This window comes from Echinops telfairi, unplaced genomic scaffold, assembly GCF_000313985.2.
Source record: "Echinops telfairi isolate 266 unplaced genomic scaffold, ASM31398v2 ScPeMD7_9;HRSCAF=40, whole genome shotgun sequence".
Classification (NCBI taxonomy): domain Eukaryota; kingdom Metazoa; phylum Chordata; class Mammalia; order Afrosoricida; family Tenrecidae; genus Echinops; species Echinops telfairi.
This window is the reverse complement of record NW_022103906.1, coordinates 52,513,964-52,526,828: the sequence shown is the minus strand read 5'-3', so window position 1 is coordinate 52,526,828 and position 12,865 is coordinate 52,513,964. Positions and strand designations below refer to the sequence as shown.

General features: G+C 39.8%; 1 protein-coding gene across 2 annotated transcripts in view; it reads left to right on the top strand.

Moving 5' to 3' along the window:
* Positions 1 to 478: 478 nt before the first annotated feature.
* Positions 479 to 12,865, top strand: part of FRG1 (FSHD region gene 1) — a 20,532-nt gene continuing 8,145 nt past the window's right edge. The window contains exons 1-5 of one of the 2 annotated variants that reach the window (XM_045286947.1): positions 479 to 715; positions 2,945 to 3,015; positions 5,837 to 5,962; positions 8,093 to 8,150; positions 9,308 to 9,422. In XM_045286947.1, the coding sequence (XP_045142882.1) occupies positions 654 to 715; positions 2,945 to 3,015; positions 5,837 to 5,962; positions 8,093 to 8,150; positions 9,308 to 9,422 (432 nt within the window). In that variant the 5' untranslated portion in view covers positions 479 to 653. The remainder of the gene's footprint in view (positions 716 to 2,944; positions 3,016 to 5,836; positions 5,963 to 8,092; positions 8,151 to 9,307; positions 9,423 to 12,865) is intronic. The other variant, XM_004696160.3, reaches the window with a different exon arrangement.

Here is a 12,865-nt window from a genome sequence, read left to right as displayed (position 1 = left end):
ACTACCGAAAGAGCAGTCGAAAGTGTCTTGGAAGTGCAGCCAGAATGCTCCCGAGCAGCAAGGCAGGCGAGACTTGCATCCCATACTTTAGACTTGTCCTCAGTCAAGACCAGCCCCTGGAGAAGGGAATCCTGCTTGGTGAAGCACAGGGGCAGTGGAGAAAGGGGAGGCCCACAAGGAGATGGATTGGCACAGTGGCTGAAACAGGAGGCTCATACCTAAGGCCAGTTGTGAGGAGGGTGCAGGCGGTGCTTCCTTCTGTTGGACACCGGCTCACAGTGAGTCACAACCCGACTCCCGAGGCTTTGCCAGAGGCTGCCTCCAGGGGCTTAGGATGCAGACCCTGACGATGAGGTCCACGCGTCCACCAGAGGGCGCGCCGGGTCTCCGAGCGCGGATGCATTTGGACCCTCGGCGCTTGCCGTAGCCCGTAGCAAGTAAACAGGAAGTGGAGCGTCTTCTCTGAGACTTTGAAGGGACTGGAGAGAGCGAGGACGGATTCTCCGAGAGAAGAACTCGCCTCGGCGGTAGTGTCAGCTTGAGGGAATCGGTTCTGGCTCCACGTTTACGCTTTCCTCGCTCCTCTCAGCTCCAGGCGAGGGACTCTGCCCTGAACCGCTTCTCACAGCCGCTTTTAGAGTTTTACCCACCCCATGGCCGAATACTCTTACGTGAAGTCCACCAAACTCGTCCTCAAGGGAACGAAGGCTAAGAGGTGAGCCTGGAAGCTCGTGCGAAAGACCCTCCGGTCCACGTCTGACCTGCCCGGGCGTTCCCTGGACATCCCAGCGGGCTCTGGGGCGCCCCGCCCCCGGGCCTGCCTCGGGGCCGGCCGGCCGGACGTACGGACGGACGCCGGGGGAGGTCCGCTGCTCCCAGGAGAGCAGCGGGGACCGGCCGCGGAGACCCGGATCGAGGGGCCGCATTGTCTGATTACTACGCCTAACGCTGTCTTCCTGGTTTAGGTTTAAATATTTCCGCCATGGCTCCCCTCTCCCCTAGAAAACAATCGTACCTATTTTTAAAGAAAAAATGTAGTCGGGGAATTGGAACTTGACTGAATCACCTAGTGGTTAAGGATTTGTGCTTTGGTCGGGAAATAGTAAGAATCATACGGTAGGAATCTGGACCCGAACAATTCATAATGTGGTGTGGGCACGATTGGTTAATATCTTGTAGACCCCGTTTACTCATTCAAGAGGAGAATCGTGAGACTCTTTAAATAGGATGATTATGAAGATGAAATGAGATCCTCGATGTACAGGAAGTTTTGTGTTTAGGTGCCAGTGAGTGGGTTCTAATTCATAGTGGAACCATTGCACAACAGAATGGAACCTTACACTGCCCTATCCTGTGCCTTCGTTAATTACCTTGTTCTGTGTCGTTGCAACCACTGTCAATTCATCTGTTTGAGGGCCTTGTTCTATCTCATTGACCCTCAGTTTCAGACTGGTCTCGCCCGATGACATGTCCAGAATGCTTGAAAAGGAAGCACCTTCCTTATTTTTTGTCATCCGGGCTCTCTCTCTTCCAAGGCAGATTGGATTTTCGTTCGGGAAGTCCAAAGTATATTGACAAGCCTTTGCCAGGAGCATACTGCAAAGGGGTTCATTCTCTCCAGCCTCCTTATCCGTGTCCAGCTTTCACATGCATATGAGGCGGTTGAAAAATGACCACGGCTTGGGTAGGGTGCACCTTACTCCTCAACGTGACATCTCTGCTCTTGGGCACTGAGTAGGTCTTGTGCAGCACATTTGCCCGGTGCAGTATACCGTTTGTTGCTTCCGTGAGCCTTAATTGCAGATTCAAGTAAAATGAAATCCTTGACAACTTCAGTTTTTCTCCCATTTATCGTGATGTTGCTTACTGGTGCAATTGTGAAGATCTTTGTAGCCCATAATGAGGGCTATAGTGTTTGATTTTTATCAATAAATACTTCACGCTTTATTTGCTTTCTACAAGCAAGGTTCTGCCATCTTCTTTATATGATCTAGTTTTACAAATTATGTGCTCATCATACAGATTGAATAAATTATAGTGAAAGAAGACAATCCTGATGCATAACTTTCCTGATTTAAAACCATGGAGTACCATATGTGCTCGACTATAAGCCAACCCAAATATCAGCGAGGCACCTAATTTTACCACATAAACTGCATTTAAAATGTGCTGAAAAACTCAGCTTATACATGAGTATTACAGTATTCCCTTGTTGTATTTGAATGACTGCCTCTGGGTTCATGTACATGTTCTTCATGAGCACAGTTAAGTGTACATGTTCTGAAATTTCCATTATTTTGTCCAGGATCTACTTGAATGCCTTTTCATGGTCAGTAGAATACAGGCAAACATCTTTCTGATATTCTCTTCTTTCAGCTAAATTTCCTAGATAATTTCTGACATCAGCAATAAAATCCCTCATTCCACATCCTTTTCTGAATCCACTACCAATTTCTGGCAGCTCCCTGTTTTCATTTCTCTTTGAGTATATAGCATATTTGGTTATCTGGTAGCTGTGTTTAATTTGGTGGGGCTGGCGGGGGGGACCCCAGACTTTTTTCGAAGCAGCTTAAACATTTAACATTCCCCCCAACAATATAGGCAGGTAAGAATTAACTCTTTATCTTCACAATAACTTTAGGAGGTATGTTATATTACTAACCCCATTTTATAGGTAGGGAAACTTGAGTCACAAAGAGGTTGAGTAACTTTCCAAAACCCACATAGCAAAGAAGGGACCTAATCAAAACCAGGCCATCTGGTTCCAAACCCTATGCATATGTACAGGGCTAGAGGTGGCTTCCCACTGCTTTAAGTAAAGGTGTATCTATGTAAATCATTACAAATCATTGTACTCCTGAAGACTCTCCTAAGTTTCCATGTGTTGATTTTTAACATGTAATTCAGTACATTTAAACTCATGTATATAAATTATGTCCTATAGTAAAAAGAAGAAGAACAAAGATAAGAAAAGAAAAAGAGAGGAGGATGAAGAAACACAGCTTGATATCATTGGTGAGTTAGTTTAAAAACTTCATACTGAGGAAATCTGTTGTGTTCCTCTTATAAATATTTGACTTGATAAGCTGTTTTAAATAGTAGAAGGAATTTCTTGCCTGTGTATATTTATCTTAAATATTTTTTTAGATTTCCTTTCATAATGTAGTGTAATAGATAACACTGAAATTTTGATCATTTCTTTTCAAATTAGTAATGAAAAAACTAAATTGTCTCACTGATTAGGAAATTGTGTGAAGTGTGATTAACTTCATTTGTGAAAATTTTTATTATGGACATTTCAAACCAATAAAGTGAGAAGTATAATGAATCCCCATGTTTTATAACCCATGTGCTTATAGTAATTGTGAATGTTTTGCCAGTCTTGTTTCATTTATACACTTTTTCGTAGAGAATTTTAACAGAAATTCTATCATTTATCCATAAATAAATAAATGTACAATCTCTTCTTAGGCCAGGCCCTCTCCCTCCATCTGTTCATTTTTCCCCTGAATAACACTGTATTGTTCTCAGATGTGAGGAAATTAACAAGAATTCCTTAATGCTATATAATAGCCACTCTTGACTGGCTCATTTTTATACTAGTTAAAGTGTAACTTAGAGGAAGAATTGAGACATTTTTTTCTTCCATTAAAATACATTTTGTATACACACCTTCCCGACACGACCACTGAAGACAAATGGGTGCATAAGCAAATGTAGTGAAGAAAGCTGATGGTGTCTGGCTATGAAAAGATATAGCATCTTGGGTCTTAAAGGCTTGAAGATAAACAAGCGGCCTTTTAGCTCAGAAGCAACAAAGCCCACATGGAAAAAGCACACCAGCCTGTGTGACTACGAGGTGTTGAAGGGATCAGGTATCAGGCATCAAAGAACAAAAAATCATATCATTGTAAATGAGGGTGAGTGCAGTGTGGAGACCCAAAGCCTACCTGTAGATAACGGGACAACTTACAGAATAGTCGCGGGAAGTTGATGAGCCAGTCAGCGTGCAGTGTAGCAACAGTGAAACATACAACTTTACTCTAATTCTTAAATGCTTCCTCCCCGCCTCTATCATGATCCCAATTCTACCTTACAAATCCAGCTAGACCAGAGGATGTACACTGGTACAGACAGGAACTGGAAACACAGGAATCCAGGATAGATGATCCCTTCAGGGCCAGTGGTAAGAGTGGTGATACCAGAGGGTATAGGGGAAGGTGGGTTAGAAAGGGGAAACTGATTATAAGGATCTACATATAACCTCTTCCCTGGGTGATGGACAACAGAAAGTGGGTGAAGGGAGACGTCGGACAGTATAAGACATGACAAAATAATAATTTATAAGTTATCGAGGGTTCACGAGGGAGGGGGGAGCGGGGAAGGAGGGGGCGAAATGAGGAGCTGATATCAAGGGTTTAAGTAGAGAGCAAATTTTTGAGAATGGTGAGGGCAACGAATGTACAAATGTGCTTGACACAATTGATGTATGTATGGATTGTGAAAAGAGTTGTATGAGCCCCCAATAAAATGATTTTTAAAAATTTAAAATAAAATACATTTTTCAATGTGTTTAATTAACTAGATCCTAGAGTTTTAAGTTTCTAAGTATATATTAGCATACATAGGCATAGAAGTTTCTGTTCATTCTGTTTCTAATCTAAAATCATAGTTAATATTATACCATACAGTTTTTCTGGGGAGATGCAGGGGTCTTCAAAAAGTTCATGGGAAATGCACATGTGAAAAAACTATCCGTGGACTTCAAATGTTTGTTACATCAAAAGAAACTCATACTAACTTGTATCTGATCAAGACCTAGTTTGGGGCAATAAGGATAAGATGTTAGTTTTTAAAGCGGTCCTAACAGTGTGGATTACACCTCAAAAGAACACAAAGATCCTCACAACTGGACTGACTGACAAGATCATGATAAGCAGAGAAAAGCCTGAAGTTGTCAAGGATTTTGTTTTATTTGGACCCACAGTCAATGCTTATTGAAGGAGTATTCAAGCGACCAAACATATTTCAAATGGCAAGCTAGCTGCAACAGAACAATAACATGTGCTTATTCTAAGAGTGTTCTGGAAAGTGAGCCCAAGGCAGTTACAGGAAAACACTGAGGCAAATATCAGAGCCCTTCTTCATTATGACAGTGCTTTCCTCTCCTCAGACAAAGGCAAACCATTAAATATCCAGCCCTGCTTTGGCTCCTTCTCACTTCTTTTTGTTGCCTAGTCTTAAAAAATCTAAAGAGCACCCATTTTTTTTCCAATTAATGCAAAAACTACATTGAAATGGTTAAATTCTTTAGGGATAGACTAATGTCTTGAGGCTTGTAAAATGTATCTTTTAACTTCAATTTTCCATGAACTTTTGAAAGCACCCTCAGACCTAAGAAACAAGTTATATCAGTCATTGCTTCTGGACTGTGGGTATGAATGAAATGGTTGGGCCTGGAATATAGACACCGTTCTCTGTATATCTTTTTATATAGTCATGTATATTACTTATACTTTAAAAAAATGTTTTCAAAGGAACTTATTCTTGACTGCAGTGATAGTAATGTGATACATACACCAGATGAATGCATATAAAACTGATGAAATCTGAATAAGGTCCATGGATCATACTAAGCCCATTTCCTGTTTTTGATCTTGTAATAATGTAGTGCATTACCATTTGTGAGAAAGTGAATGAGGGTATATGGTATTTTTCTACTATGTTTCTTAAAACAGCAACATAAAAATAAATTTTAAAAAGTAATTATAGCAATAACAAGAGAATCTTGTGTTATATATACATTGTAAAGTTTTAATATGATCTTGTTTTTTAGGAATCTGGTGGACAGTGACAAACTTTGGTGAAATCTCAGGAACCATTGCCATTGAGATGGATCAAGGAGCCTACATACATGCACTCGACAATGGTCTGTTTACACTGGGAGCTCCCCATAGAGAAGGTAGGTCTGCTGGAAGCCAAGGAAGGGGGAGAACCACTCAGAGTTTATAGCTTATGGAATTCGTTTAGACTTATTCTAACTAGTGTCAAGTTCTCAAAGTGACTTCAAAAAACTTGTTGAAAAGTAAAATTAAAAGATAAGGATCTCCATGAACTTTATGAAGTCCATTTATATTCCAAAGAAAAGGAACCACTTCATTTGACTTCACTTTTTTATCCTTAATACTTAGCCACGTACTAGCCCTTCCCTCTTGCCAGCATCAGCATTTCAGAACAGTCTGTATAATTCCAGAAAAGGTACCTGTTGAAATAAATGAAGAATTTAAATAGTGGGGGGGGCAAAAAAAACCTACAGAAATTCTGGTTATGTCAAAGGTGTGAATTTCTTCATTCTTCAACTGTTGCCAATTTGAAATTCTGTCCTCCCCTTAAACCCAATAGAAAGCACTTAATGTGAAGCAGGTGAGTTAGTTAATTGTGCCAGCCTGGCCAATAATCACATGTGGGGCTAATTGAAAGGCGGAGGGATAAATGGGTAGTGAGCCTCGCCTTTCTAGTTCTCGGGTCTCTTGTTTTGTGATGGTTGCATCGGGTGCAGCTGCCTTAGCAGTTCCCTGCTTCAGCTTGCAAGATTGACTTCCTACAAGACATCCTAAGGAGAAGCCGCATGGATCTATCCCAATGCAGCCCTGGGTGCTGGAGCAACCGTGTGGAGACCCCTGCTAGTGCTGAGCTGCTTATTTGTTTACTGACTCAGCTTTTCTCCTGCAGTCGGCATCATGGCCTCTGTTTTGGTTTTTTTTTTGTTTTTTTTTGTTTTGTTTTGTTTTTTAATACTTTATTTATTTATTTATTTATTTAACATTTTATTAGGGGCTCATACAACTGTTATCCCAATCCATACACACATCAATTGTGTAAAGCGCATTTGTACATCGTTTCTCAAAACATTTTCTCTCCATTTAAACCCCCGATTGCCTCTGTTTTGTGAGGTGGAGGACTTTGTGGACTGGTGGTGGGTTAACGGGTTAATGTTGGACTTGTGGGCTTGGGCAGCATTGGGTTGGGATGTTTTCGTGATGCACCTTTTCTTTACATAAAACTCTCTCTTATATATGAGTTGCTGTCGATTTGTTTCTCCAAAGTACCTAGACTAATACAGCGGGAAACATAAAAAGCATCATTTTGTCAGCATGACCATCCCTTGAGTTAATTAGAGCATTTGGTTTTTAGGATATTAAGTGCTTATTTTCTAACACAGAGCCGTCTTGTGTGGCTCGGTGCTGTGGAGCTGATCCCCGCTCATAAGGACCCATATTACAGCACAGTAGAACACTGCCGGTCCTGCACAGGCGTCCTCGCAGCTGTTCGGGATGAGCCCAGGGTTCTTGGAGGGGACAAAGTCAGCACTTTGCCAGCCCATCTGACGTGGGTAAAAGCTGACAACAGTAGTCCTAATAAAGTCAATCTTGGTAACATTATTAAAAAACAAACAGACATGGCTATCTAGATGATTCCAACTCAGAGCAACAGAGTACAGCTCTCCCTATCAGTGTCTGAGACTAACTCTTCCTCCTTTTCCCCAAGGTTAGCAGTCCAGTGCATAGCCCAATGTACCGGCAGGGCTCCTTTGATACGTTAAATATTGTAGTATTACAGCCATATGACAAAATTACAATTTATAAATTATCAAGGGCTCATGAGGGAGGGGGAACGGGGAGGGAGGGGAATAATGAGGACCTAATACTAGGAGCTTAAGTGGAGAGGAAATGTTTTGAGAATGATGAGGGCAATGAATGTACAAATGCGCTTTACACAATTGATGTATGTATGGATTGTGATAAGAGTTGTATGAGCCCCTAATAAAATGATTTTTTAAAAAAAGAAAGAAAGAAATAGTCTTAGATTAAAGTTGTTGTTAGGTGCCATCAAGTGGATTATTACTCATAGTGACCTGATGCATATTGAAATTAATTGTAGTAAGGAGTAACACTTTGACATACCTTGATGCTTACTTCGGACTCACAACTAATTTATCAATGTTATGCTCTGGTAATTTTAAAGGAGTTACCTCTTTCTTACAGCTTAGGCATAGCTCTGTCAAATTTATTTTAATGGCTTTCTTTTGTAGTTGATGAGGGCCCTAGTCCTCCAGAGCAGTTTACAGCTGTCAAACTTTCTGATTCCAGGTAAGCTTGGGATTACGCAATAATTAATGGCATTTTATTTTTAGTGTATATGTAATTTGTTCATTTGAAAATTCCAGTACCTAGATAACTTAAACCTGGAGAGGAATTTTGATTTGAAAAGCAAAACAATTTTAGGTGGATTTTGTAACATTTCAGAAATAGCCAAAAATCAACCAAACTCACTGCCATCAAATCAATTCCAACACAAACGGACGTAGTAAGAATTTTTGAGACAAGAAATCCTAATTGGAGCAGTCAGCCTCATATTTCTCCTGCAGGACAGATGGTAGGTTTAAACCACCAACCTTGGCATTAGCAGCCCAAAGCTTAAGCCAGTATATCACCAAGGCTCCTTTTGGACAACCAGTAATTTTTTAGATGGTATTAAGTTAGATTGCAATAACTATTTCTCTAGAAAATAACTAAAATTTCATTTGTAAAGCATACATCATTATCTGTGATCATATTTTTTAAATATTTCTTTTTCTTGCCATTGAGTCAATTCTGACTCATAGCAGCCCTGTAAATCCCAGGCAAATTAGCCTCATCTTTTTCCTACAGAGCAGTTGGTATGTTTGAACCACTAACTGCAATTAGCAGTCCAACAATTATCCAACAGTACCTTTTGGATAAATTAGGTTAAATAAAAGATTTCTTTATTGATATTATCCAGTATTACTTTTAAAATTATGTCTACTACAATATTTAAGAGTATTTTGGCTCCCATTACATTTGCATTGGAAAAGGCAACTGTAAGATGATTCCAGTTTTTCAATTTTTTTCTTTTTTGTATATACATTGTGTGCATTAAAAAAAAACTAGAAAAAAAATACATATGATCTTTGAGTGGTAGGACTAAGATACGTTGCTTGCTAATGTAATTTCCTAGCGCTTTATTATAAACATGTGTTAATTTTATTGCCAGAGATAAAAGATGCTGTTGTTTGTTCATCCAGTTCATATTTCTGCATGAAATCTAAAGAAAAGTCATCGACATACCTTGAACCACAGCAGCCATATCTTTTTAGCTTTTCCCCTTGTTTTCATTAGTATTTGACAAAAGTAAAAATCTCATTCTAAAGAAAGTGTGTGTGTACTGTTGTTATGTTCCGTGATGACCTTTCTTTCTAACATGTGCCTATTTTATTATACTGAAGAATCGCTCTGAAATCTGGGTATGGAAAATACCTTGGTATAAATTCAGATGGACTTGTTGTTGGGCGATCAGATGCCATTGGGCCGAGAGAACAGTGGGAGCCCGTCTTCCAAGATGTAAGTAGTCATAGTGTTCACAAAAGCTTCCTGTCGATGAGAAAGAAAGTCTTGAAAAGTTAATAAGGGATTGTATTCTTTTGTTTTTTAGTGAGGATATAATAATGTAGTGTGTTAAATTGGGGAAAAAATTCACATGAACTCAAAATAGTAAAAAGATCTTACAAAAACTTAGCAGTGTTTCTTTTACCCCCATCATCCCTACTGCCTAGAGTTATCTCTTGTTATTAAGGGACCAGGACTCCTGAAAAGGTAGCCAGTGCTAAGTCTTGAGGAAAACTGGGATAGTTCGGAATCCTCTTCATATTAGCAGTATTAGGGATGCTTCCAAAACATTAGGGCCCAACTAAGAAGACAGTAGAACAGGTTGAAGCCATGAAAATGTGTCATAATAGTTCATTAAAAAAAGCTAAGACTGCGGGAGGGGAGAGCGGGGAGGGAGGGGGAAAATGAGGACCTAATGTCGGGGGTTTAAATGGAGAGAAAATGTTTTGAGAAACGATGTACAAATGCGCTTTACACAATTGATGTGTGTATGGATTGGGATAACAGTTGTGTGAGCCCCTAATAAAATGTTAAAAAAGAAAAAAAAAAAAAAAAAAGCTAAGACTTTGAAGTTCTTGAGTACTTGGTGCTCAATGGACAAAAGCCAATATAAACCAAACTCACTGCCGCGAAGTCAGTTCCTACTCTTAGTGACCCGTGAGACGAGAACTTCCCCTCGGGTTTCCGAGGCTGTGAGTTTTTATGGGAACGGAAATCTTCATCTTTCTTCTTTGGAGCAACTGGTAGATTCAAATCAGAAGGCTGACCTTATCGATAGCAGCGCAGCTCATTAAGCAGCCCCACGCTGCCACCAGAGTTCCTTAAAAGCAAACATATAGTGTCTATAAATATAGTATTAGCATAAAACAAGGATGATGAAAGTACATTAATTTTTATTCAGTAGGGAAATGTTGCACTCTGTAGATGTTTTGTTATAATCTGTGTTTGTACAGCATGGATAGGTTCTTTTGTTGTGGAAGCAGTAGCTTGAAGAGAAGTGTGCAAAAGCTAAATAGTCTCCAATAAGTAGATATTGTACCAACTGCAGCAAAGATCAGTGGACACCAGTTTCTCACATAATAACCACGTAGAACAGTTCACTAGTTGAGTAGCCTCGGTGATCATGTACGATAACAATTTCAAAATGGGATCCAATGATATTTTCTGACATGAAAAATTAACTATGCAGCCTCAATAAAAAGAGGGGACTACTTAGAATCACTCTATCTTTTGAGATAAAAATCTCTTGATTCAGTGGATTTCAAACTTTTTTACCTCACCCACAGTGAGAAATACATTTTCACATTGCATCCCAGTATATAAATCACAGGTTGCACTTAATGCCTGCTTATTGTTTCCACCAGAACCCACTAAATTGATTTCTTAACCCCACAGAATGGTGGCAGTCCCTTCTAAATGCTTCTACCAATTATGATGGGCTACTTATAAGTTAGACCAATAGATAAGACAAATATATCATATTGACTGGATGATAAGTCACATATTGCCAATTATATAGAACTTTAATAAAGGCTAGTTTTATTCATTTCATTTTGAAAAAGGCACTAAGGTTAATAATATAATTTCTTTTTCTTTTAATATTATAATTTCTTAAAGTTGTTCTTTAGATGCAAGTTTACAGAGCAAATTCATTTCCTAATCAATACTTTGTGGAATAAGCATTTGTGCATTGGCTGCTTCAGCACTTGATATCAGCCCTCACCCTATCTCCTTTAATACTAATTAGCATCCCCTTTCTGCTTTCTCATGTTTGCTTTTGGACAAAGGTTGTCTTTTGATCTCATGCAAAAATGTGTAATAAGGAATACACTTCTTCTGGCTGTTATTTATTTTATGTATTTGTATAGTAATTTGACTGAAAGGTAGTCTTCCGGCTTCAATTCCAGGTCAGAAGAGCCATGGTCTCCAGGGTTCTTCTTCTCTGTATCAGACCAGTAAGTCTGGTCTTCTTTGAGCGTTTTGAGTCTTTGTTCCACAATGTTCTCCTGCACTGTCCCTGTCAGAGTGGAAGGTAATGGTAGCTGGATGCCATCTAGTTCTTCTGGTCTCAGTTCATATGGTCCTTGGTCCTTTGGACTAATTACTCGTTTGTTTCCAACTTTGACTTTCTTCATTTATTCTTCTTTGCTTCAGACAGAATGGACCATAGTTCCCTCTTAAGTGGTCACTTGTAAGCTTTTAAAACCTCAGACACTACTCACCAAAGTACGATGCAGAACATTGTATGAGCTTTGTTGTGCCCATTGACATAGATGTCCCCAAGTTCTGTGGTCTTTCCCCTCTGAGCCGGGAAACTTGATCCCTCGAGGTGTTTGGGTATGTCTAAGAAGTTACCATGACTGTGACCCTTGGCTGCTCTATTGCTGTGCAAATATACATCCAACACCTACAATTAAGGAGAAATATCTACAGCCAAACCTATCTGCAGGTGGGTGTGTTCCCTTACACCCTCCCACACTTATTTAGCATACCTGTGTGGCCATTCATAAATGATGACTCATTAATACTATTGTTTCTGGATTGACTATAATTACTATAATTTTGCTGTAGTTGTTTATTCTTGCATTACTCCCAATATCCTCCTTTGCCTTTGCCATGTTGTTCTAACTTCCACTATATTACTACTGCCTTTCCCTTCACCATTATGAACACATGTCTTTTTTCTAGTCGGTAATTTGCCCTCCCGCCCCCTCTCATCATAATCATTGTAGATGCTTCTTGATTACACACAGATGATACCTAATTACTCCCTTGAGTCCTAGAGCCCTGATTGACAATGAGAGCAAGAAGACAACATTCCTACGTGTAAACCTTTTCCTGTTTTTTTAATAAGAGCTGTCTCATGCAGCATTTTTCTTTTTGAAATTGACTTATTTCTTCTTTCAGCATAATGTGCTCCACAATGTATTTAAACTTAATGGAGAGACTTGAATTTCCCTTTATTCCAAATTATTGACAGCATAGGTTTATATCACTGTGTACACAGAGCCACCCCCCAGTGCTTACCAAGAGGCAGCCGAGTGGCACACAGCAAGCGCAGTCTTGTACAAGAAGTGGAATGAAATCCATGTTATTGGCACTTCTGTAACTATATCGACATACGCACACACCCCTGCTGCTCTCAAATCTAACTCATAGTGACCCTGTCCTAGGGGGTTTCCAAGACCATAACCTATTGTGGAGGCAAGCTCTCGTGGAGCAGCTAGTGAGGCCAAAGCACTGACCTTTGAGTTGCAGCAGAGCATTTAACCACTGTGCAAACACAGCGCCTTAACTGGGTATAAGATTATCAACGCATATTATCTGATTTAGAAGGTGTTCCAAGTCTTTGTAAAAGAGTCAGCCTGGGAAATAGATCTATGAGCCTACATTTATAG